Genomic DNA, 27,800 nt, shown 5'->3' with positions numbered 1-27,800 from the left:
CCATTTGGCCAATTCTCCAAGCCAGAAATCTGGGGAAGGGAGTCCTTCTAGAATTCTCACTTCAAGTTTTCACCGTCTCGTTTAATCAATTACCAAGTCATTTTACTTTCATCTACTAAGTATCTTGAGTCTATCTCATCTTTACAAGCTTTATTTTGCTCAGACACTCATTGTCTCTAATCTGAAATACTACAAGACTACTTGAGTCACCCAACTGCCAGTCCCATCCTCCTCATTTCACCCTGGGCTCCACAATCAGAAGGGCCTATGTGGTTTCAAATCTCATCTATTGAAAAACCTTCCAGTGTTCTTCTATGCTACTCCACAAAAAAGTTTTTTGAGGTACGAAATCTTCCATGACCTGGTCCATTTTGATTGCTCTGTTTAGCACCACACCATACTTTGTCCTCTAGACAAACAAGGGAAAAACTCTTACTAAACTTGATTGGCATGACTGGATAGGCAGGATTTAGAAGAATATTGCTAAATTGGAGGGATTATATAAAGTCACTTATGCATATTTTAACATTTTATTTTCATTTAGAGCATAAAAATGATCATTAACTCACCATTCATTTAGTATGGGATACAAAACTTCTGGAATAAGCAACTGACTGACATTCAGCATATTTTCTTTTGCATAAACACTCTTATACTGCATAATCTATGACTTGCAGTTTTGATTTTTTAAAAGTAGTGTAAGATTTAGAGACATCAGAAAAAATCTAAATGCAAAATCCCTCCAGATTTTTGCAGTTTCTACCCTCTACCCGATCTTTAAATAGTTGTTTCATCTACTTCTAATTGAACAGCACTTTTTGCTAATCAGTCTTTCAAAGCATCTAACTTAGTTTTCACAGAAACTGCAATTTTCTTTCTCATTACATTTCTATATTATTAGGTTATATAATATTTCATTGAATAAGAAAATTCTAAAAACCAGAATAATTCACACAAATGTGTTGGGAACAGCACACAGCTGACTCTTAGAAATGATATTCTCAAATGGTAGGAGGCAAGGTACATGGTTCTAGGAAGTCCACTTGAAAAATATTCAAAAACACCTCTAAGTTATTTATATCCAACATTCAGTTTGGAATAGGAATCAGAATGTCGGTTTTACATATAAAATGAAGAGCTTAGAATAGTTAGATGAGCAAATGGAGATTTAAGAGAGCTTCTCTATACTGAGGGCTTCCCTGGTGGCTCAGAGGGTAAAGCATCTGCCTCCAATGTGGCAGACCCGGGTTCGATCCCTGGGTCAGGAAGATCCCCTGGAGAAGGAAATGGTAACCCACTCCAGTATTCTTGCCTGGAGAATCCTGTGGACGGAGAAGCCCCGTAGGCTCCAGTCCATGGGGTCGCAAAGAGTCGGACACAACTGAGTGACTTCACTTCACTTTACTTCACTTCTCTATACTGAACTACATGTATTCCTTAACTGCATCCACTCTTTCTTGTTTCATTGATTTTGCTCCTATCACTTTTCCTCTCTGGTGTGTCCATTCATTCTTCATTTGACTCCTGCTACCTTATGAGACCCATGCCAGAGATCATCCTCCATACTTCAGCTCCTATCTCCTCAGCCCTATAAAAGTTGATAGAAGGCCAAAAGTTGATAGAAGAATATCTGTAGTGATATTGTCTGTACCAGTCAATGCAACAGCATGTTTGGATTCAACTAGTCAGTTTCTAGTTTCTGACTAGTCAGCTAGTCAGAATTGGCCAAGTTTCAGAGAATAAAATATGACATAAAAAGATTAACTATGAAGCTAATTTTTCATAGTCTTTTGATGAAGAGTTATGAATGTCCTTGAAAGCTTTTCAAGAGTCACTAGAGAAAAGATGAAAAGAGATGAGCTTTTCCATAGACACCTGTGGATAATAATATCTGTATGACTCTCTGTGATCAATCTAAAAATAGCTCTTTGATAATATGGACTAGATCTAAATTATCTTCTGGTTATAGGCTGATGAGGATAAAATATCCAGTTTCAAGTCTAATTCCTACTTCAATCACTAGAATTTACTAGTTGTGATCCAATAAGACTAATATAAAGAAACATACAACATGTTTGAATCAAAGAGCATCTTCTTGGTATAAAGAGCTCTGGAAATTGAAGTCTTTTCTCTTGAGAGGATTAAATTCTAGAGAACACCTAAACTATGATATATTAAGCCAACTTCTACCATTTTTAAGATTAAAACTGATCAAGTCTAATTTTCAGAACTAAAAATGTATCCATGAAAAGGTGATACTATAAAAACATTTTAAAAAATGGTTCTATCTTTGTAGATCTATCTTTAACCTATGTAACAATGTCAAGTGTAAAGTTTCAAGGCCTAGTTTAATCTGAATGTGCATAAAATTTCTTACTATTTAAATTGAGAAAATAATCCTTGGTCATCCACAATGCACTAGATTTTCTACCAACTATTGTGGCTTATAGAGAAGAGAATAAGATATTGCCTTGCCCTCCTGAAGTTTTCAATCCTGCTGGGAAAATAAAATATGCATATATATGAGATACAATAGATATGTAAAATGTTACATGAGTGTTATAAAAAAGAGCAAGAAGAACTTAACAGAGCAAAGTACTTCTGTTTGAGAAAAGCAGATAACATTCATTAAGGAAATAGCACTTAAACTGGGTTCTGGAGCACAGGTAGGATTTTAAGGAAAAATTAAGGGAATTTAACACAAAAACTAAATGTTTTTTTTTTTTCAAAAGCTGAGGGACAGAACATTTTGTCATGTCATTTTATGCTTGAGACACCAGCTGAAATGGTGGAAGTGGCAATAATACTGTTGCAAAGATAGGTCAGAATGGATTTCAAGTCCTATTCACTTGTATTAAGTGTGGCCCACTAAGGGATTGGGCTTGGTAAGTGAGAAGCTGGTGGGCAAAAACTGGAAGTGAGAAATAAACTATTGCCTGCCATATTAGTTAAAAAGGACATCACCATTATCAAGGACTGCCGCCCTTCAACAGTGAGCCTAGGAGCCTTGAGGGAACTCAGGAAGGAAACAAAGAACAGCTGCCATCAAGCAGCCATCAGATTGCAGCTACTCCCTAAGGTGTGGCTCAGGACTTCCGGATGTGAAAACACTGGATATTGGCCCCAGAAGTATGGGGTGCATATCAAAGGAATGATTTCAGTGAGCCCAGACTTCTGCATCTTGCACAAGAGTAGAAAAGCATTGAATTCCTTAACTTGAGATACCTAGTTTTCTTTTATTAACAGTTATCTTTTGTTCCTACTACTTGCCCTTTGTTGTATAACTCCTATACAGTCTAGCTTCCCAACTCATTTCCTCAGAGCAGTATTCTACTTGAGATACTGCCTCCTTCTGAGACCTGAGATCCTCAGTATGTCCACCAAATAAAGCAAAACTCTCAATTTTTAGGTTTTACATATATTTTTTTTAGCCAACAGAAGCATATCTTTAGTAAAAGGTCCAAGCTAGGATAAGTAAATGCAAAATTGGATCTAGATTAACAATGCTAGACTTCAGATGGTTTGGGCTTATATCTTGGTTCAAATACTTGCTAGTTATATGATCTTGGATAAAGAACTTCAGCACCCTATGTTCCAATCACCCTTCTATAGAAGTGGAAATAAGAATAGAGTTGTTATGAAGATTACATGAGCTATGTAAAGCACCTGGAATAGCACCTGGCAATATTAAGTGCTGTCACCATCATCACCAACATCATCATCATCATCAGTATTGTTGTTGTTGTCTAGTTGCTAAATTGTGTTCAACTCTCTGTGACCCCATGGACTGCAGCATGCCTGGCGTGCCTGTCCTTCTCTGTCTCCTGGAGTTTGCTCAAACTCATGTCTGTTGTGTCAGTAATGCCATCTAATCATCCCATTCTCTGTTGCCTCCTCCTCCTCCTGCCCTCAATCTTTCTCAGTATCAGGGTCTTTTCCAGTGAGTCAGCTCTTTGAATCAGATAGCCAAAATATTGGAGCTTCAGATTCAGCATCAGTCCTTCCAATGAATATTCAGGGTTGATTTCCTTTAGGACTGACTGGTTTGATCTCCTTGTAGTCCAAGGACTCTGAAGAGTCTCCAACACCACAGTTCAAAAGTATCAATTATTTGGGGTTTGGCCTTGTTTATAGTCCAACTCTCACATCTGTACATGACTACTGAAAAAAAACATGGTTTTGACTATATGGACCTTCACCAGCAAAGTGATGTCTCTGATTTTTAATATGCTGACTAGGTTTGTCATAGCTTTTCTTTCAAGGAGCAAGCATCTTTTAAATTCATTGCTGCAGTTACCATCTGCAGTGATTTTGGAGCCCAAGAAAAGAAAATCTGTCACTGTTTCCACTTTTCCCCCTTCTATTTGCCATAGAGTGATGGCACCAGATGCCATGATCTTAGTTTTTTGAATGTTGAGTTTTAAGGGTCTACAGAAAGTATCATTAAGTCAAATGTCTATGGAAAAGCAGTTAATATAAACAACTGAGTTGGGACAGTTGTGGCAAACTGAAAAGAAAGCTTCCTTGCCCAAACTAATGCTTCTGAAACTTTAAGGTACACATGAATCACCTGGGAATCTTGTTAAAATGCTGACTGTGATTTATTAGATTCTGTATTTCTTAGCAACTCCCACGTGATGTCTGTGTTCTGGTCCAGAGACTACACTATGAGCAGCAAAAGTCTGAAACATCTGTCATTTAGTTGCAGCTGATTGTGCCTTGAGAGAATGTGAGAATGAATACATAGTAGTCAGATATAAGTTTTCAAAAGAGAGATTTTCTTTTTCTTTTTAATATATGAAGACTCTGAATTTTTAACCATTGGCAATTATTTTGTGACAGTGCCTATATAAACACACCACTTACATTCTAAGCTAGATTCAGCTTGTGAGCACTAACTCTAGGCTGGATGAAGAGTCAGAATTAAAACTGATGATAGGAAATGAGGAAGTTAAAGGATAGAGCAAATGACTAGAGTTGGGGCTGGAGAAATCCTGGGGACCAAGGGTGAATGTGTGAGAAGCATTTTAGCACTAGTTTACATGCCTACATTGACTACATTTAAAATATGGCATACCCTGTGAAGAGACTTATGAATTCTAGTAAAATTTTGGTTTTCATTTTGTAGAAAATGAAGTGTTATATGCAGACTATTTTGTTAGGGGCATCTGAATTAAGGAGAAGCCAAAATTGAGGAAGACTTAAGAGAAAACAGTTGTTTTAAAAAAGGGTGAATGGAGTAATATGAATTGCCAATGCAGGTTTGCAAGAAGAGGTCCTACTAGGCCTACTTTAATGAATTAGATAAGGCTCATTTCTAATTAACAGCATCCATTTGCATGCAAACAATGAGCTAAGGTCTTTAAAAAACAATTTCTTCCCTTAAGTACATTCAGTAATGTCTCCCATTAGCTCATTTATGCCATTAATTTGCTTGGCAAACTAGCATAGATTATATACAGGTAAACTTTTGTTCAAAAATTCAGCAGTGAAGACATTGAAATGAGTAAGAAGTTACTGCTTTTACATGAAATCTAACACAGTAAGGGATTTTTAATATGCTTAGCCTTTCTTTGGATTTTGATGTATTCTGATTGATAGAGATGTCTGCATCCTTGCAAAAGTAACATGAAAACAATTTTTCCCCTAGTACTGCTTGCCATAAAGGCGCCAGAATTCTTTTGAGAAGGCATTGCTGCCCAGGTCTTGGTTTCTATGTAACATTCTCCAGCCTATCAGAGACCCTTGTAGAAATTGTTGATACCACCCCGGGCAGGGAAAATACAAGGTGAGCCTGGGACATTTAAGGAGAAAGCTTGAATGAACTCCCACTGGTTAAATTTGGTCAAGGTGAACATCAACAGGATTGATAACTAATTCATTACAGCATATTGAATACATAAGAATCCATAAATCCATATTGTGAACAAAGAGAGAAAAAAAAAGGAAATGTTTTATTTTTTTAATAGATGAAACCAGCTTGCAGGATCAAGTCAGAATTAGGAAAATAATTTTGTATCCCCATTATAACAACTGGATTAGGGAATCCATGGATTCCATCAATGGGTAGGAAAGCCATTAAATGATTTAGTAATTTCAAATAAAAATATATTACTTTCTAATTCAATATCTAATGGTTGCCACCTTAACCAAGGGATCAAACTTAGCAGCAGATAGAGTGGGAATACTTCATATTACACATGTACTGATGTGATACTTATTACATAGCATCCTATATGAAGTACTCTTGACAAAAACATTTGACTTGTATCTTTTTAAGTTTCATCTAAACTCAACTTCCAGTTTATAAGAAATACAGAGAATAGAAGGTAAATTCAATTCAAAATGGAAAATAAGTGGCAAAACTCTGTTTGCAGATGACACACTGCTATACAAAGAAAATCCTAAAGAAGTACCAGAAAGCTTTTAGAGCTCATCAATGAATTTGGTAGTTGCTGAATACAAAATTAATATACAGAAATCTATTGCATTTATATAAACAATAAAATGTCAGAAAGGAAATTTAGGAAACAATCCCATTTACCATTGTATAGAAAGAATAAACTATCTAGGAATACCTATGAGTGAGTGAAGTCACTCAGTTGTGTCCGACTCTGTGACCCCATGGACGGTAGCCTACCAGGCTCCTCTGTCCATAGGATTTTCCAGGCAAGGGTACTGGAGTGGGTTGCCATTTCCTTCTCCAGGAGATCTTCCCAACCCAGGGATTGAACCCAGGTCTCCCACATTGTAGGCAGACGCTTTACCATCTGAGCCACCAGGGAAGAGCCCAAGGAATACCTATATAAGGAGGCAAAAGACCTGTACTCTAAAAACTAAAAGACTCTGACAAAAGAAACTGAAGACAATGAAACTAGATGGCAATATAGACTGTGTGTTCTTAGACAGGAAGAATCAATACTGTTAAAATGACCATTCTACTCAAAACAATATACAGATTCAATGCAATTCCTATTAAATTATCAGTGGAATTTTTCACAGAACTGGAACAACAATTTTTAATATTTGTATGGAGACATAAGAGACCTTGAATAACTAAAGCAATCCTGAGGGGGGAAGAAAAGGAGCTGGAGGAATCAGGCTCCTTGACTTCAGACTATACTACAAACTTACAGTTATCAAAACAGTATGGTATTGACAGAAAAACAGACATGTAGACTAATGGAACATGATAGAAAGCCCAGAAATTAATCCACACACATATGGTCAATTAAGCTATGATAAAATGAGGCAAAGACATTCTCTTCAACAAGTAGTGCTGGAAAAACTGGACAGCTACATATTAAAAAATAAAGCAATTAGAATATTCTTTTACACCATATATAAAAATAAACTCAAAATGGATTAAAAACCTAAATATAAGACTGGATACTATAAAACTTCTAGAGAAAAACATGAGCAGAAAACTCTTTGATGTAATTTCCAGCAATATTTTTTTGGACTGACCTAAAAGAACAAAAATGAAAACAAAAATAAACAAATGGGACCTAATTAAACTTAAAATTTTTGTATAGCAAAGGAAATCATAACACAAAAAGACAACCCATAGAATGGGCGAATACATTTGCAAACAATGTGACTGATCAATCTCCAAAACATACAAATAGCTTATGCAGCTCAATTAAAAAAAAAAAAGATAACCACAACGACAATGATAAAAAAATAGGCAGCAGACCTAAAGAGACATTTCTCCAAAGAAGACATATAGATGGCCAAGAGGCACATGAAAAGATACACAGCATCACTAATTATTAGAGAAATGTAAATCAGAACTACAACGAGGTATGAAAGTGAAAGGTGAAACTGAAGTCACTCAGTCGTGTCTGACTCTTTGTGACCCCATGGACTATAGCTTACCAGGCTCCTCTGTCCATGGGATTTTCCAGGCAATGGTACTGGAGTGGATTGCCATTTCCTTCTCCAGGGGAATCTTCCCAACTCAGGGATTGAACCCGGGTCTCCTGCATTGTAGACAGATGCTTTACCATCTGAGCAACCAGGGAAGTCCACAATGAGGTATGAAGGGTCCTTAAAAAACCTAAACATAGATTTGCCATATGATCCTGCAATCCCGCTCTGGGGCATATATCTGGAGAAAACTCTAATTCAAAAAGATGCATGGACAGGACACTAAATAATAATTTGGTGTTATTTTAAATTTTCTCAAGCATGGTAAACAAGTATGGTTATATGTGGCAAGTTGTCATTCCAAGGAGATGCATGCTGAAATATTCAGTGGTTAAGTATAAGGTAAGGTGAAGTTGCTCAGTCATATCCGACTCTTTGCAACCCCATGGACTGTAACCTACTAGGCTTCTCCGTCCATGGGATTCTCCAGGCAAGAATACTGGAGTGGATTGCCATTTCTTTCTCCAGGGGATCTTCCCGACCCAGGGATCGAACCTGAGTCTCCCGCATTGGAGGCAGATGCAAGTATAGGAGTGTTTATAATTTATATGCAAATATAAAGACAACAAAAATTTGTGTCTGCATATTATTTCCTGTATTACAGGAAGGCAGATATGGGGGAGATAGGGACAAAGAGAGAGAAAGTGAAATGTTAATGGTGAAATGTTAATTACTGACTCTAGAAATGTAGGAGGAAGAGAGGAGGGTATATGGGCATTCATTATGCTACCTTACTTCAACTTTTCTACGTGCTTAAAACTTTTCACTATAAATAATACTCAAAAAGAAAAATTTCAAGCCCCCTTTTTAATTAAGTAACATTTAAATTAAAATTGTTATTCCTCAATATACGTTAGTACAATAATTGTCCTATCTGTGAAATGGAGGAAGTAATATCACATTTTTCAAAAGAAAAAAGGACAGATCATTTTTTATTGCTATGGGCAATGATTCAGAGATTCCTTAATTTAGGGATTCTGCCTCCCACTACACTGCTTCCCTCTTTCATTCAATTTTTTTATCAATTAACATTATTCTAAGTAAAATACAATTTTTTATGGTGTCAGCAATCCATTGCTTGAAGACCTGCCTACCCACATTCCCTTGACTGGTATATCTCCTGGAATATTCCAGGATAAAGGAGTGTTTGAGGATAGCAACTATACCATCAAAAGGAGTAAAACTATATAACTATATTATATGATAATGAGGTCTGGGCAGATAAATGAACAACTGATTAGACATAGTGGGGTCTTTTTTTTTTTTTTTTTCAGTGCTATGAACTCTTTTGGCAATCTGGTGAAATCTGGGACCTCCAGAATAATGCTTTTAAATTCATAATATAAAATACATGGGACTCCAAAGGAAGTCAATTATATTGAAGTACAGTTTTAAGACTATTAGAAACACATTTGTGACACAGTAATGCCTGTTTGCTTATTATTAACACATTAATAAGATACTGTGGTAGATTTAATACCTACTACGGTTTTGAAGTAGTGATAAGCATGAACCATATTTTGAGATATATGTGACAATTCTAATGAGATATGGAAACATCTGTGATTTCAGATACTGCTAGCATTGCTCTGGTTTATTGTCTATATTCAAAATGCAAAGGGATATTCAACTTCAGTTATGAAGTTAGTGAAAACAAAGAGGTATTTCCTCCCATTCAAGTTCATGGCACCCCTTGACTTCTATCAATGAACCAAGGCTTAAGAGCCTTCATACACAGGGTTGCTTTGTTTTAACCTATGACTTCCCTTTATGGTCAATAAGTTTTTGTTTATATCTTATTCATTTAGAAAGACCATTTTGATGGCTAAGTCATCATTAAACTCATTATTATCAGCCTTAAAAATATAGATGTTATTCAGTTCCTCTACTACATAACCGAGGCAACAGTGAATTTTCTATATTAAATTGAACAGCTAATTGGCTATATTTTATAATTCATTTACTTCCAACACAGACTAACTTAATGGATGTCTGCTGCTATTTGAAATTTCTGAGAATTTTCTTCTCATATTTCTGATATCTTACATTTTCAAAGAGAAATGTCTAAAGTTATGTAGCTATAAAGCTTCACATAGTTTTTGTAGACTTTAATCACTTAAATTATACCCTTTCTTTCATTGGTGTACATGGGCTAAGAAACATTAGATATTTCAATAGCTGTATTTAAATCCCGCCTGCAAACTAAGAATACTGTTGTCAACTGGAATAGTCATCTTATTTTTCACCTGTGCAATAATCTATTTCCTTGTAACTTCTGCTTAGGTTACATTGAAAGCACACCACTGATTAATAATATTTTCATGATTACAAACCCTCCCATGATTGTTAGGTTAACATGCTCCTTATAAAATATTATTTTATTTATTTTTACTTTATTTGTACTAGGTGCTTAGCAATAGCTGTAAGTGTATTTGTAGAAATGGCACTTACATTTTATTACTTTTATATTTCATAAAATTTAAATGATACAAAAATCCTGAGTTTGCCACAAAACTGATCTCAGTGGAAATTTAAATAATGCTAACATCTATTTTTAAAATGTAGCATGAAGTAGACAACTTTAAAAGCTGAGTTTAGAGGAAAAATAAAACCTCAAGGAAGCTGATCTTGACTTTTTAAGGAACAAAGATACAATGTTTAATGTAGGTCAGAAAGTTTAAATGGGAGAATTTTTTCCTAACCAATTACAGCCAAATCCCTACTAGTTGTAATTAACCTATAATGTGTGTAATATTTCACAAAACAGTCAGTGTACATCAATTTCTTATAAGCTTAGAAGGACCTTAAATTTTAGAACTTATTTAGTGAAACAGGTATATTGTCCTATCAACATTTGTAAGTTCTAATTTGCATTCAGAAGTCAATGACCAATAATAAAAATTTGAAAACTCAGATAAGTTACAGAAAATATTTTTAAAAGGATTTATTCAAATATTATGTGAGTAAGATACTTCAAAATGAGAAACAACATTTTACATACAATAATGAAAAAATAATCCTCCAGTCAATTTAATCCATTTTATGAAGTTGATATATTTTTATAGCATGTTATTCAATTTTCCTTAATTTTCTCATTTCTTAACATCGTAGTTTAGACTAGATTGGGTCTAGTGCAGAAATGATGTTATACAGGTTTAAACCTGCCAATAGTATAAATATATCAGCTGTTTAAATAATGGAATAGTTGTGTATTTAATAGAAGGATTTCAATTTGGGGGGAAAAAAAGTGTATGACTTTCCCAAGGAAGAAATATAACTACAAAGCATGGGTCTTTATTTTATGTCTATGCCTATGTATATATCCCCTGGAAAAGGAAATGGCAACTCACTCTAGTATTCTTGCCTGGATAATCCCATGGACAGAAGAGCCTAGTGGGTTACAATCTATGGGGTGGCAAAGAGTTTGACATAACTGAGCAAGCAATACTCACTTACTCATATGTATAGGTACTCTAGTATTATCTAAACTAAAATTTAAAATGAAAATGTTTTTAGATGATGCTATTATTTAACTTTAGTAAGATTTGTCTGTGTATGTGTGTGTGTGTGTGCATGCACGTGCATGTGTAGGTCAACTAATATGTTCATTATGTTCAGTATGAATTGTATCCACTTTCTGAATAATGCAAAAGGAGCAAAAACCTTTTGCTCCTTTTTGAAAACTCAGATAAGAAGTTACAGAAAATATTTTTAAAAGGATTTACTCAAATATTATATGAGTAAGATACTTCAAAATGAGAAACAACATTTTATATACAATAATGAAAAAATAATCCTCCAGTCAATTTAATCCATTTTATGAAGTTGATATATTTTTAAAGCATGTTATTCAATTTTCCTTAATTTTCTCATTTCTTAACATCGTATTTTAGACTAGATTGGGTCTAGTGCAGAAATGATGTTATACAGGCCAGAAGTGGTGGGCAAAGACAATGGACGCAATTCCAAAACCTTTCTAATACATCCTCACCAAAGATGCTCATCAGTGAGTTATTCTAGATTTCTGAACATTAAAATCCACCTATTATGTAGATGATAGGTAGGAAGCAAGAGCTTGGCAATAGAATTGAGCTTTCACTGTTCATGACAATAGTCTCATTTGGTAAATAAAGGGCAAGTCCTCCTTTATGAAATAGGAAACATTAGCAACAACTGGTAGCATAATACAAAACCCTGTTTATAAAAATATGTATGTTTTCCAACCGCAGCAGCACACACTTGGCTTTTTGTGCTTTCAATACATTTCAAGGGAAAGTTAAATGATGATTGAATTCAACAATAACATCTCTAAGGTTTTGTTTTCCCTGGTAGATATGAACATTTTCAGCCCAAGCCCTTCTTCAAGAATGTGCTAAGAAATGTAGTGGAACTAAAAGGTAAATATGACTATCATGCTTTTCAGCATCGTAAGTCATATTTGTAGCTGTTAAACAATCTGGCCAAATAGCAACTTTTCCTACAAAATAGTCATTTATAATGTCCTTTTTTCATCTTCGTTAAAAAAAAAAAAAAATTAACTGAGATGCAGCTTGTGAAAGTTGGAGTATACTGAAGACATTCATATTTAAACAATCATGTGTGATTTTTAACACAAACTTCAAAGCTTAAAATAGTCAAAAAGCACTGCCTATTTAACTAGCAACAGTTACATATTATATTATTCAAGGAAAAGAAAGAGCAAGTTCATTATTGCTATTAAGTGTTGATGGAATCCTTAATGTTAGTGCCTTTCACCCTGGTTCGAATCTTTCACAAAATCTTTTATTTTTCTTTTAAGGGCAGCTTAAACAGCTCCACTAAAATTTCAGCATTCCTATTTTAATCTGTCACCCTACCTCTTTTTTCTCTCAGCCAGCTGTTTGCAGACCTCCTGCCACCGCAGATTCAGGCTTCCCAATTTTTCTTGTAGAATACTGGCATCTATTTTTGAGGACTGCTGAATTATTTCTTCCCCAGTTGCATTCAATACTCTGACAACAGTTTGCCGCTGCCCGATGCCATCCTGGAGTTCCTGTGAGATACCAAAAAGGCAAAGACAAAGATGAAGCCCTGTGTCCTTTTATTTGAGAAAAAATTAAACAATGTGCTACCCCATGCAGTTCTACTGGGGGAGAAAGAAATAAAAAAGCTCCATGTGAAAGTTTCTCTATGAAACTGACATGCCCATATCCAAAGGAGACAAGACAGAAAGACACCTTTTATGTGTCAGGAAAAAAGCGCCCTCTCAGTTCAGCTCCAGGTTTTATATTTGTAAAGCTTGTCAGCTGGAGGATGTTATAATGTCCTACAAATCAATTAGTTGGAAACCTTCTCAAGAGCAAATTCGATTTCTTGTCCCCACAAGGATGTTCCATGTTTAATAGTCTATGAAGTGTTGTAAAATTTAAACGTGAAGAAACTATTTAGATTTCTTCGAGACTGTCGATGTGAGAGGTGAAAAAGAACAAGCGCAGTTTAGCCAGAGTATTTTTTTTTAAAACCTCTAGAGATATTTAAACAAACACTCATGACTATATAAGAAGGAAATTTATTTCAGATTCTGTTTCCATCCATGTATTTTGCATTATAAAACCACATAAAAATTAGAATTAATTGCTTTCAGGGACAACCTATCAAGAAATCCCTAAGGTACAGAGATAAATTTAAAAATAATCTATAGCCACTGAAACATTTTTATGAGTCATTGACGGTGTCGAGCTTAAGCATCTTCTACTTTTTATCCTGAATGAAATTTTAAGAGTGTCAGAAAAATTGCTTTTTATTAAAAAAGACCATTATAACAAAATATATATATTTAAAATGCCTTTTGCTATGAAATAAAATAGCACTCTAGCATTTTTAATAAAATAAGGTAATAATTAAAAAAAATAAAATAAAATAAGGTAATATAGAATTTATAAGGCAATTACAATAACCCATAACTAAATCTGATGTTTACAAAATGAAATAATATGAGAACTTGAGATATCTGCCATACTTCAATCTAAAGGACTCACAAATCTTTATGTATAGACGAGACAGTCAGTGTTCAGAACACTTTCTTGAACATATGATTCTAGTTAACTTAATATTCTTATATTCTCCTGCCTCAAACCAAGTACATACAAACTCCATCACATGCCTGCCAAATGAATGAATCAATGCCTGTTTTCTAAGACTGGGTCAAATCTCCTTTAGATTCTCATTATGGATAAACTTGTTAGATTGTTGTTTTCTACTGCTTTCATGTATTATTATTTTAAATACTAGAATTTTGGATAGTATGTCTTTAGCAGTTAAAAGACTCATTAAGTCTACAAAAATGGGAACAGGCCATTATTCTAGGAACATAGTACCTCAGAATGATTATAAAACTATGCACAGTCACTGAACTATTCATAAGCTTTCCTGATCTTACTCTCTTAAGTGAGCATGAGATGTGTTCTAACAAACACATGATACTTCCTTGCAACTAGTTGATTTTGGTCCATCATTTATATTCCACTCTGAACATCTGTTCAGATCAGTGTTGCATGTGACAGTCACTGCTTAGTAACAGGTAGCCCCTTTCATAACAATTGTGTCTATATTCAGATTATACCATAAATTCCTTGAAGTCAGAGATGGTGTCCTATTCATAGTCTTAATCCTGACACATCTGGTTCATGAGAGATTTCAGTAAGTATCTGTTGAATGAATGCATGAATCTATGGATACAGAAGGTGGAGGAAGAGAGGAGTGCTCATAATTATCATGGTATCATTAGTATTAATACTTATCATTGGACATCCTAGAGATTCTAAGATGTGCATACAATTTTTTAGGTTTTAGGCAGTATAAAGTCTAGCTGAGAAGATTAGACATAAGTGTGAAGGATAATTTGCTATATTATATTCAGTAAGACAGTAAGCAAAGTGATCAGACAGATTAGATAAGTAATTATAAATGACAGGTTAGAAGAGAAATAAGCTCAACGGAAGGATGAAAAGGAGAGGCCATGGTAGGTAATTGGGAATTGAAAGAATGGGTAGGCCTTAGGGACATGTTTGGTCAGAGCCACAAGAGGATAGCAGAAGGCCAGCCTATGGTGTGGAATTTCTGTGATCCGATCTCAAGTATACACTTGGGCTCTGTGTCACTGTATGAGACTGGAAGTTTAGGGAGAGGTGTAGCCCTAGATTAACAGTGGGCTTGGGCAGAGAGGACTCTACTTTTTATTAAAGACTTTGCAATTCAGTGCGGAGCAACAGAAAATGACTGAAGGACAGGGGTGTGGGAGCTAGAGCTGTGTTCGGAGGCGATTCTGGGGCAAAGTTTAGGCTACTGTTAAAGCAGGGACACAGGTAAAACAGTCAGGACAGGAGTCTGCAAGGTAGGTATTGAGGCTAAACCTAGAGTTTAGACAATGCAGTAGAACAGAAAGGCGAGAAGTAACATGAACTGTTAAGGCACAATTAAGGTTAGGGAACTAGCTGGATCCAGCAATCATGAATGACTACTGAAATGGGGAAATCTTTGCCTAGAACAACAGACTCAGGGAGGCAGTTACAGGAGAAAGATGATGACTCTAATTTGTACCTCCAATGGTGTCCAATACCCATGGCTGTTAGAGATATTTATAAAAAAAATTCAAACTAGTACAGCCACTATGGAGAACAGTGTGGAAATTCCTTAAAAAACTTGAAACAGAATTGCCATATGACCCAGCAATCCTACTGCTGGGCATACACAACCGAGGAAACCAGAGTTGAAAGCGACATGTGTATCCCAATGTTCATCACAGCACTGCTTACAATAGCTAGGACATGGAGGCAACCTAGATGTCCATCAGGAGAAGAATGGATAAGAAAGCTGTGGTACATATATATAATGGAATATTACCCAGCTATTAAAAAGAATGCATTTGAATCAGTTCTAATGAGGTGGATGAAACTGGAGTGAAGTAAGTCAGAAAGAAAAACACCAATACAGTATAGTAATGTATGTATATGGAATTTAGGAAGATGGTAATGATGACCCTATATGTGAGACAGCAAAAGAGACACAGATGTAAAGAACAGACTTTTGGACTCTGTGTGAGAAGGCAAGGGTGGGATGATTGAGAGAATAGCATTGAAACATGTATATTACCATATGTGAAATAGATCGCCAGTCCAGGTTCAATGGATGAGACAGGGTGCTCAGCGCTGGTGCACTGGGATGACCCTGAGGGATGGCATGGGGAGGGAGGTGGGAGGGGGGTTCAGGATGGGGAACACATGTACACCCATGGCTGATTCATGTCAATGTATGGCAAAAATCACTACAATATTGTAAAGTAATTAGCCTCCAATTAAAGTAAATAAATTAATTTTAAATAATGCCTGGAACACCTGTAAGATGTGTGCTATAGCACTGCATCTCAAACTTCAATGTGCACATCTCCTAGAGATCTTGCTAAACTGTTGATTCTAATCCAGTAGGTCTAAAGAGGGCCCCGAATTTTCAGCTTCTAACAAGCTTCAAGGGGATGCCGATATCACTAGTGTGGGAACAACACATTGAGTAATAAGATGATAGAGTGAATGCCTTCTGAACCTTTGTTAACAAATCAAAGAATTCTTGTTGCTGGTTTATTATGCTATAAACTAATGAAACTTCACAATTTTTATCCCAGGCGTCTTGCTTTGTATTTTTGATCTCAGTTCTTCCACTTCATGGCTGATAGCTACAGTGACTTTTACAATCCAATTGTAGAATCAACATGGGTTTTATTATTTCCATTTCCCAGATAGGTGATAGAACTGAGTAGCTAAGAATGAAGCAATAACTTAAAATTGTTAGATCTAAATCTCATTTTATGTAGAGTCCCAAATCAGGGCTTTCAGATTTTTTTTTTATTTTGTGAAAGAGAGCTCATTAAATAGTCTATTGCATTTGTGTGAAGAGATTTTGTAATTAGGAGAAGTATTTACAGTGTATGATCGACCTGAGGAGAATTTTCAATAATAAAGCCTAAGAAGGCAAAATAATGGACCAAAACAGGAAGTTAAAACTTGTACTTGTTGTTTCACAGTTACCTGCTGAGCCTGAAGATGTGACTTGATTTACACAATTCAATGGAAAACCTCAATCAATTTTATTCACTTAGTGCAAAACAAATTAATTTTCATTCTATAACTTCTAAATATTTTAAGTACTATATTATTCACTACCATAGAAACTTCTAAGCTCTGATACCACATTCATGTTCTGTTGTCCTAGGCATCCTTATCTATTTCTCTAGCAATTAACATCTAGTCTGAGTTTGGGATAGAAAAAAATCATAATTAAATTGATTGGATTATTCATCATCCCTTAGAAAGCTTATTGTGTTTTGACTCCAATATTAAAGCATCATTCTTAATAATGACTCCTTATCAGACTCCCCTAGGGAGGTTTTTCAAAATATAAAAGCCCAGAATTTCACAGTAAACCAGCTGCAGCAGAACCTCTGGGTATAAGGGGACAAAGGTGTACAAAGCAGATATATTATTAGAGAAAGGCTAGGCAAGAAATACGTGGAGCAGGCAGGGGCACAGGAGGGGCATGTTTTAGAGTTACAGCATTATTATTTAGTTCTTGTATGCTTTTTGAATAGAGAAAATTTCCTAAATTATAGAAAGTGACACATATATCTCAATCCTCCAAGTCTGGTCAAATTGGGGGAAGAGAAGAATTACAGGCAAGGAAGAACGGCTACGTTTTTATAGAGGGAGAAGATGAGACAAAGAAACTAGTACATCTTATGTGAAAAGACTGCATCAATTTAAAAAAGCATATGTGCAAAACCTTCCAAAACTGCATGAAAACAAAATCAACAGAAAATAAAATGTGACAGATGAAGAAAAAGAAGAATCTAAGAAGCAGTTACAGGGAATTGTACAATGACAAATTGGATAAGCTATGTAGGAGATAAAGAGCTGGCAAAATATCACAAACTAGGCAGAATAGGAAAACAGAAGAGACAAAAAGTGACTGGGAGAAAAGGTAAAGATTGAGGGAAAGAAGAGAGAAAAGCAAACCTTTGCTGAATAAGTGGATATATCAAAAATCTAATCTTGTGATTTACTGGTAGTCTTGCTAAGGTTTTATTTTGAGACAGATTAATTGTTGCCTCAGTTTGCTCACTGGTCAAGAGAAAACATGAAATGTTATGGACACTTTAGAGACTTGTGAAACTGCCAGATGGAAATTTATGGTGCAATGTCATCCTCTTTTACCTTCTGCTTTACTCTGTCTTAAGCTCATTGCTACTGTTCCTCTTTGTCAGTCCCTAGAATTCAAGTCAGAGTCTGAAAAATTACTTCTGGTCCTTTACTCAGAGATAAACTGGACACGTTTGCCTCTCATGTTAATTCTTACACTATGTAGTCACAACTGTCTTCAGAGGTTTTAACATGCTCAGAAAGTATCTTTTGACATTATTATTTGATGATAAATAATTTTTGTAACGAAGCAACCATAAATAGACAAAGACTAAAGCAAAATAGCAGGCTTAGCAACAGGATACAATCAATCTAGCCCAGTCATAGGCTAGATGATTCTATTCTCATGGAAGACCTGATGACCCTGTAAGAGCATCTCATGAGGAGAGCGACAAGAATTGAAAGATGGCAAAAATGGGAGAAATCCAAGAGTGAGGCAAGAGTGAGGGAGAAAGAAGTACATAAAAAAGAAGGATTGAAAAAAAGTGAAAAATGGCAATTTTTTCAGTAAAAAAGATGCAGGAGGTAAGAATCAAGGTCTGGAGCCCAGAATGAGGAGATCAAGAATGATGCCTACATATTTACTGCAAGATAAAGTCCAAATACTAGCCTACCAGGCAAAGTGTGAAGTGCCTGTACAGCCTCTTCTCTTCTCTGCCTTTGCGGCATTCTCTGTAGCTGTTCCTCACTTCCAACCTTAACTCCAACTCCCAGTAAAAACTGAAAGGCTTCCTACTTCCTTGACTGTCCTAAGTTTTACAGATCAAACTCATAACCTGTCTGTAATGCTCAGCTTAAACGTTCCCTCTTTTTTGGGGCCCTTTAAGAGCCCAGAGAGAACTCAGGGCCTCCCCTCTGCATAGGTAGTCATAAACTATTTCCAGTTAGTGTCATTCATTGGTAGCATTCATGTCTGTTTTAAACTTTACAGCTGAGGATTAAGTTGTACTGAAGGAGTGTTTTCTTCTTTGGACCATAAAATGTCTCCACATTTGAAGTGTACATCAGATTCTACTTTTAGTTAAGGACCTACACATCTTTTATTTGTGACTTGCCAACTAAATCAGAGAGCTGCAGCCTTTGCAGATGATTAATCAAAAATAAAATGCACCTTGTTAGCCTGGTATTTCCCCTGGTCTCATTTGTTTTGCATTTCAGTAAACATTTACTGGGGCTTCCCTGGCGGCTCAGTGGTAAAGAACCCACCTGCCAATGCAGGAGACATGGGTTCAATTCCTGTGTGGGAGAAGGAAATGGCCACCCAGTATTCTTGCCTGGGAAATCCTCTAGACAGAGGAGCCTGGCAGGCTACAGTCCATGGGTGGCAAAAGGGTCGGACGGGACTTAGTGACTAAACAACAACAACAAAACATTTATCTCAGTGGTCCCCAAGCTTTGGGGCACCAGGGACTGGGGTGGGGTGGGGGATGGTTCAGGCAGTGAGGAAAAGCTGTAAATACAGATGAAACTTCATTGGCTCCCTAGCCACTCCCTCCTGCTATGCAGTGCAGTTCCTAACAGGCCTGACTGGTAGGGTTCCATGGCATGGGGGTTGGGGACCCCTGATTTATTGTGTTCCACTAATAATAACACTAAAACTACAAGTATGTTTTTGTTAGTTTGTTACAGGAAATGGAGGCAGGAGGGGGTCTGATTAGATTTCATCTAGTACTCTTTCCTGTGTGGTGTAATAGTAGATGCATTTGTTGGTGCAATTCCCCATCTGCTCCTGATAATGGTTGCTATAAAAGAATAATGAGAATTTCTCCTGAAACTAGAATTAGACTGTGCCTTTTCCAAAGCAAACACCCTGCCAATGAATGAAAGGAAAATTATGTACAGTAGCGATTTATTTTAATGGGACATTTACCTAATATCAAATTACAATGAAATTTCCTTTGGAGGTATTTATCTCATCCACATCAGATACATACATTCATTATTATCACTGCTATTAATGTGGATACCAGATGAATTCATCATAAATTACTTTAAGTAATACATGCTTTATGAGATTATCTCAGGCTGGTTTTTTCTTTTTATTTCTTTCCTAAGACATAATGCCCTGGGGGGCAGGGGGAGGGGACCCCCAGACATGTATTTCTCAATTTCAAGCAGATTCCAAAGGAATAAACTGTATGTATGTTAAGTCTCTGCTTTTGGATGTCTGAAACTGAAGGCTGCAAGTAAAATCTGTCCTCAGAAATGTTTTATTATTAGGACTTTTATAATTTGAATGCCTTTAGGTGGAGTATACATGCATTCTACTGCTCTCTGAAGACATTTGAATTAGTGACCCTTACTTTTTAAAGAAAATTGTTACTATAATGTACACAAGTTTGCAAAGTTAATAGGTTTTACTTTGTTATGATCAATTCTAGGCCTCTCTAGGTTCACAGATTTATTCAATCCTTCTTGGCTTCTAAATCATTCATTAGAAGTTCAGGAGAACTACCTGGGAACATTTAAGAGCTGTTTTTCTCTCTGTTTACTTAGATTTGTAAAGAAAACAAATTGACCTTTCTCTGATCAAAAGGAGGCTTTTGTCTCCAACCATGCTTGCTCTCATTAAGTGGTCCTGGTAACAGAACATATGGCTCCAGGCATAAAATTCTTTCCACGTGATTACTAGGATAGTTTAAAAAAACATATGGGCTATTTTATCATAGAATACATTACACACAACCAAAAAACTGGCTCTTAAGATAGAATATTTGAAAGGAGACACAGATCATTTTTATATTCCTTATTCTTTCCAGAGGTCTTATCAATTTGGAGCTACACAAATATTTATTCAAACACCATTTGGTGGGTAGAAAAGATGCAGTAAGAATATAGAAAAAGCAACAACATTGTTTTTTAAAGGCAAAATGATGTGTAAATGGAATTGATTCAGGACTGGAAATGTTTGATTCTCACTTAATCTCATTGTCTAACTGCACTGGCTCTGAAGTTGTAGTTCTTATTAGTACTTGCCATGCTTATCAAATATTTTCATTGAGTCATTCGTTGACTAACAACTATTTATTCAGCAACTCCTACTGGCCAGGAATTTTATTAAGTGTTATTCTTCATTGGCTACAGTAGAACAGACTGATTGGAAAATTTCTAGAATAGAAATAGAAGCCTACCTAGTAGGTGTTATCACTGTAGTTAAGGTGAAGAAAAATAGTTGCATAGATCAGAGAGTCAGTGGTACAAACAGAGAAAAGTTAATGAAACCAAATGAGATTTGGGAGCTCAATAGATAGGATCTAGCCATTCAGTGGAGATGTGAATGAAGGAAAATATGTCAACTGGGCAGTTGGAGATACTGGATTGAGCCCCAGAAGAAAAATTAGGATTGAAAACATAACTGAGATTATAATTGGTAGAGCTAAGTCTAAATTTTGTGATGTGGACTTGGCTCTGAATGTAGTTGGATTTTTCATTTTCATTGAACACATTCAATGACCCAATGGTCATTCATGACAGCTTTCATGACCCAAATACATTTTGGGACTCTGAATATTTGCTTGGCAATTGCTTATACAGGAAACTGAGAGGAGTAATGTCATGACTAGCCCTTGCTCTGTTTCTACACTGCAACATTTTCGTTTCATCTGCTGGAAAATAGATCAATCTCATGATGTGTATAAGGTAGAAAGTTAAGAAGCAGCACAATTCTCCATTTCAAAAAAAATAAAATACAGAAAGCATCACTCTGATTAAGCCGGTTGTATCTACTTACCCTATCTTTTACCCACCCATTGCTAAAAGTCACTGGACAAAGATAATTTAAAATATATTCATGTTGCTTTCTAAGAGATCAGGAATTAAATTTGTTTCTTAAACTCCTTTTCTGTACTCTAAGGAATTCTATGTGCTTTAAACTGTGGCATAATCTCTAAATGACTGCTTAGTGTACGTAATCGTTCAATGCAGGTAAGTGTTCTCTTCAAATTGATTCACTCCAACAAATAGGTAACTTTTGGATTGGCCAAAAACTTCCTTTGGGTTACAAAAACACTGGAATAAACTTTTTGGCCAGCCCAATATTTTGTATCTGATGACTTTAAAATGATAAATAAGTTCATATTTTCCTATTTATATTCAATTTCATGGGGCAGAAAATAACAAGCAAATAATTATACACAATGCTGTATTATGACTACTGAGATACTATGCAAATAAAATCACATCACTTGTGTGACTGTGTTATGACCATGGGTGTGTACCTTTGTGTATCTAGGTTTGGGGAGATGATCAGGAAAAGAAACACAGAGGCTGTGGTGATTAAGATTATCAAAGCCTGAGGTATCGGTACCCCTTATCTTAATAACTGTTCAAGAAGAATTCACTTATAAATTGAGCATAAAACTAGGCAAGATATGACAGTACTCTTGAATGGTTTCCCATTGAAGAAGGGTTAAAATAAAATATTGACACACGTATAGCACCCTAGTATGGAAGACAGACAGTAAAAAATAATTGTTTCACCAGAATCTCATTTCTTTCCACAAATAACAAGTTATCAAAGTAAGGTTTAGTTTTTCAGGCTCTTGAGAACGGAAAGGCCCAGAAATAAGATAAAGAGGGATTAAAAACAGATCTCTGAGTCTAACATCAATTAATTGATTTTAAACATCGAGCTTAGATAACAGAACCCCCAAGACATCCACTAACAATCCACCTCTAAGCACATGTTGGGCCTCACTAAGTCTTATATGTCCCTCTTGCCAAGTTATACAGGCATTAAACCAAAGCTACCCCCTTTTTTTTTAAAGCCTTGATTTCTGAGGTTAGCTTTCTTATTTTCCAGCTCATTATCTGTTGTATGGTAATGCTCTTCTCCTTCATGGAATTAGATGAGATGATAAAAAACAAATCTGTAGCTCTTGTTGACTGAGCACATACATCCTCTGGAAATCAGACATATGAGGCACAGAATGGGTTCTATTATATTTGTACAGTGTCAACAATTTGTACCTTATTGAACTGTATACAAACCAGAAGAACCTAAGAAAAAAATAAGCAAAGGACTTAAGCAAGTCTTCTGTGAAAACTTCTGGAATTACTCACGTGAATCTCTAAAAGATCAGAGATATTGCAAAAAAAAAGAAAAAAGGTGGAAACCAACTATAGTGGTTTCGACTTCCCTATAAATCTAACTTGTGAAATGAAAAATATTCAATTATCAAATGTTAATGTTTTCTAAATTTGTTATGTCTCAGGAAACTTTCTTGTTAACCACTCCTTAGCACTTCCACTTGACTCAAACTTCAAAGAAAAAGTGTTGAAGCCAACATTAACATCATTTTGAAACTGATTTCTCTTGTTGACTTTACCAGGCTGCCAATTCATCTTTGTTTTATTCCTTTCTTTCTTTTCCCCCATTCAAGTCCTATTGATTCTATTATACCTTCTGCCCAGTTATCATTGCTACTTCCCCCTCCTTTGCTGGTTGTTCCGTGCACTTCACTATGTTAGTCAGACTTCCTCCTGTTTTGCTTCACCACTTCTCACACCAAAAATCATACTTATCCTTTCCAGATTAATTCTCCTGAAGGGCAGTTCTGTTGGTTGGTTTCCTGCTCAGACATATATACTGAATTCTCAGGATCTGCTTAATGAAGCCCAAATAATTTAGGTAATAATCAGAACCTCATTCCATTCTGGGATGAGAAAACTTTCTAGGCTTCTCAACTGACTCTTCAATTCTTCTTCTGTGGACAACTCACAGTGATTCCTTGGCAATTCCCTAGACCTTTGCCATTCTCCTTTCTCCATCACAAATACCCTCATTTCTACTTATGCAATTCTTTCACTCCAGTCCATTAGACTATGAGCTTCGGGAGAGAGAATCATCACTGTTTTACTTAGTGCCTAGCAAAGTGCCTGCTACACAACAGTGCTCAAATCACATCTGTTAAATGCATAAATGAAAACACACTCCAAATATTATCACGTTTATAAATAAAATTTCAACTAGAAGCCATCTAGCCTGCAAAGTCCTACTGCCTATCAACTGTAGGATGTTTTTCATAGTCTATATAAAATTAAATATCCTGATTTTCATTGCAAGTTTATGAGCTTCTTTTAGTGCAAGGACATTGCTTTCTTAATGTTTGGGTTTTCCACCATGTTAAGCAGTAAAAGTTTATTGCCTACATATAATAAGCATATTATGTGTCTTAAGATAATGATTAAATTACATTTCTAGATTTTAAAATAAATACAATAAAATAAAATGAGAAGGAAACAGCAACCCATTTCAGTATTCTTGCCTGGGAAATTCCTTGGACAAAGGAGCCTGCCAGGCTCTAGTCCATAGGGTGGCAAGAATCGGACATGACTTAGCCAACTAAACAACAACAATTTAAAAATACCTAATAAGCTTCTAAACAACAAATTAGTGCTGATGGTTCTGAAGAGACAATCTTCAGAGACTGAGCAAAGAAAATTAAAGTGTTTGGCACTTTATATTAGTGACAAAGATGTCCAGGGAGCAGTGATTTTACAAAAGAAACACACTGCTGACTAAGCAACAGGGCTTTTCAATAGAGTCTTCAAAGACAACTTTTTTAAAAGTAGGAAAATGTCTCTGTCCTTTCCAATTTCCAAGTTATATCAATGACCTCAAAATAATATTACTTTAACTCTATAAGAAGAAAGGCAAATGACCACTGTTTATGAATAGCCAGTGAATACATGAGATGTTCAGAGTTATACAAATTAAAACCACAAGATACCACTTCATATTCCACAAAATGGAAAAAATTGAAAGTACTGTTAAAATCAAATACTGGTGCAGTGTAGAGCTGATGGAGCTCTCTACCATCACTGGTGGGAGTAGAAAATGACACAACCACTTTAGAAAAGTGTTTTGCAATATTTTATCAGTTTAAAGATCTGATGGAGTCATTTCACTCCTAGGTATTTACTCCAAAGAAATGAAAACCTGTGCTCACAAAAAGACTTGTACACAAACATTCACAGTGTCTTATTCACAATGTTCCTAAACTGAAAGCAGCCTGAATGTCCATCAATGGGAGAATAGACAGATTGTGGTACATTTATAGAATGGAGTATCAACTGGCAATAAAAAGGAGTGAACTATTAATGTACTCACAACATAGATGAATCTCAGAAATAGTATGCTGATCAAAATAGCACAGACCGCACAATTCCATTTATATGGATTCAAGAACTGACAAAACGAATCTATGGTGATAGAAATTCTAACAATAGGTGCCTACAGGGACTAGGAATTGAAGGTGGCCTGAGGTGATGGAAATGTTCTTTTTATTGAGGGGTTGGTTTTATGAGCAGAATCACTTGACAAACTAAGCTGAACACAGTATCTTTGCTTCTCAGTTCTTGGGACATCCTTCTACACTTCCTTATTTATTTGCTCTAGTCATACAGACCAAGAACGCATAGAAAATAAATGATATGGCTGAATCTATTATGTGAAAGTATCATCAGAGTCTGAAATGAAGAACTAAATTTAATAGGTTCAAATTTTATATAAGAATAAACATTCCCTCCCCTCTGCAGTAAATTTATGTCATATTTTATAAATTTTACTATTAAGAAATAAGAATGATATCACTTTCAAGTGCTTTTCTCTCCTTATTTAAGCGCTACCTCAGCCATGTTAAGAATGAAGATTTCTAACAAATTTAATTTCGTTCTCTCCCACTTCGTAAAGCACACATTGATGTTTCTTATGCAAGAAAAGAACTAAGACAGGTGGATTGCCAAACCTCAGTCACCTGCAGACAAAATTTAAAAGGGTTCAGAAGACTTATTCAGTTATGTGGGGTCAGACTTAGTTATACCAGGGATGTTATACTATGTACCCTTTCATCCCAATATACAATTGTCAGTTTGGACAATCTACAGGACAAAGAGGCATCTGTCTTTCAGGAAAGTGTGTATGAATATACATGTGGTGTGGGAGATTAAGAAGGGGAAAAAAACATAGTGATCTCATGATTTTAAATTTTGAAAGAAAAAAAAAATGGTGCAAGGAGCCTGTGAGGCTTTCAAAATTGAAAATTTGACCACATTATTGCAAATAATCCCAAAGAGTTCTTAAAAAGAAGTGTGATGTTGAGCGAGATGCACGCCATCATGCAGGGGATCCTAAATGAGCTCTGATTCTATTGATAAAAGTATATCAACATGGGATGAAAATAGAGACATAACTGAGGGCAAATACTCAAAAAAAGAACAATATAGAACAGTACAAACAGTGAGGGAAAGTCGAGCCTGGAAGTAAGTGAGACTTGTGATGATGTTAATAACAACATTCAGGGCCTTTTCACTTTTGTTTGGGGAAAGTAGCAGCAGAAAGAGATAGGTTCACTGATTAGGGCAGAAGGGGAAGGTTGGGGATACAGATGACACACAAAGCAGAACAGCTCAGCTCCTCTGCTTGTCTGCTCTGTCAGGGACAATGTTCATCAGACTGGAAAAAGCATAACTGTACGAGAGAAATGAAGCCCAAAATAGGTGAGAGAGTTTTAAAGGAGCACCTTGCTGCTCTAAATGAGCTAAAATCTCTGGCCCTAGACCAATTATATCCCAGGGACATGAGAGAACTTGCATGGATACGGTCCTACCCTGCTGTCAGTGGTCTTTGTGGAACTATGTTAACGCTAGAGATGAGCAAATGTCATCCCAATTTTCAAAACTGGGAAGAAGTCAGTGCAACTGGTTTCCATCTAGTCCTGCTAAAGAGCAGTTCTGGATGACTGAACAAGGAGCAAACAAATACTCATTAGCAAAGACAACGTCAGGCAGCTCATTTGGGTTTGGATGACAACTTGTTCTCGTGGTGGACATGTGTGCCTGTGTTTCTGGTTTAATCTCTTAGGCAGTATGAAAATTGAATTTCACATTTCTAAGCAACTTAAAATAATTTCTTTCTTCTGGTAGTCCCCAGCTGCTAAAATGAAGTAACTCTGTAAATACTTCACTGTATTCTACAGAGAGCAGTGAAATGTCCAATTGCCTTAGTTGTTATTTAGTCTCTAAGTCGTGTCTGAGTCTTTGTGACCCCGTGGACTGTAGCCCACGAGACTCCTCTGTCCATGGGATTTCCCAGGCAAGAATACTGGAGTGGGTTGCTATTTCCTTCTCCAGGGATCCTCCCAACCCAGGGAATGAACCTGTGTCTTCTGCACTGGTAGGCGGGTTCTTTACCACTGAGTCACCAGCTGCCTACCACCTGAACAAATTTGAAGACCTCTGGCTAAAAATGAATGGAGACAACGATCTGGTGTATGAGCCACTCCATGTATTTGATGTGGCAAAAATACATTTTCTTTACACAAGAACAGAACAAGAGGAAATAAGATGCAGGGACACTGAAGAATCTACATAGGAGGGAGATTTCTGAAGAGAGGCATGTTAGAATTAGACAAGATGAGAAGCAAGAAAAATGTTAAATGGGAAATGAGATGAATGATTTTTTACTGTTGGTTTTCTTTCATCATTTTGAATGCATTTTTGCAATGAAAAAAAAAGTATACTTTTCAATCAGAAAAAATAGGCTATATTCATTTGCAAAATAATTTAATGTCACTCAAACAAGATATGTCATCCGGGTGTTTTACGTAAGAGTTAGAGAACATACAACATAGCCTTTCCTAGTGC

The 27,800-nt window shown here is 36.0% G+C and overlaps 1 protein-coding gene across 1 annotated transcript in view; it reads right to left on the bottom strand.

Annotated features, from left to right (window-relative positions):
• The window catches only part of DMD (dystrophin), a 2,235,978-nt gene that overhangs the window by 885,341 nt on the left and 1,322,837 nt on the right, over positions 1 to 27,800 (bottom strand). The window contains exon 45 of the mRNA XM_052663429.1: positions 12,786 to 12,961. Coding sequence (XP_052519389.1) covers positions 12,786 to 12,961 — 176 coding nt within the window. The remainder of the gene's footprint in view (positions 1 to 12,785; positions 12,962 to 27,800) is intronic.

Source organism: Budorcas taxicolor, chromosome X (genome assembly GCF_023091745.1).
Source record: "Budorcas taxicolor isolate Tak-1 chromosome X, Takin1.1, whole genome shotgun sequence".
NCBI classification, from domain to species: Eukaryota; Metazoa; Chordata; class Mammalia; order Artiodactyla; family Bovidae; genus Budorcas; species Budorcas taxicolor.
This window is presented reverse-complemented; position numbering and strand designations above follow the sequence as displayed.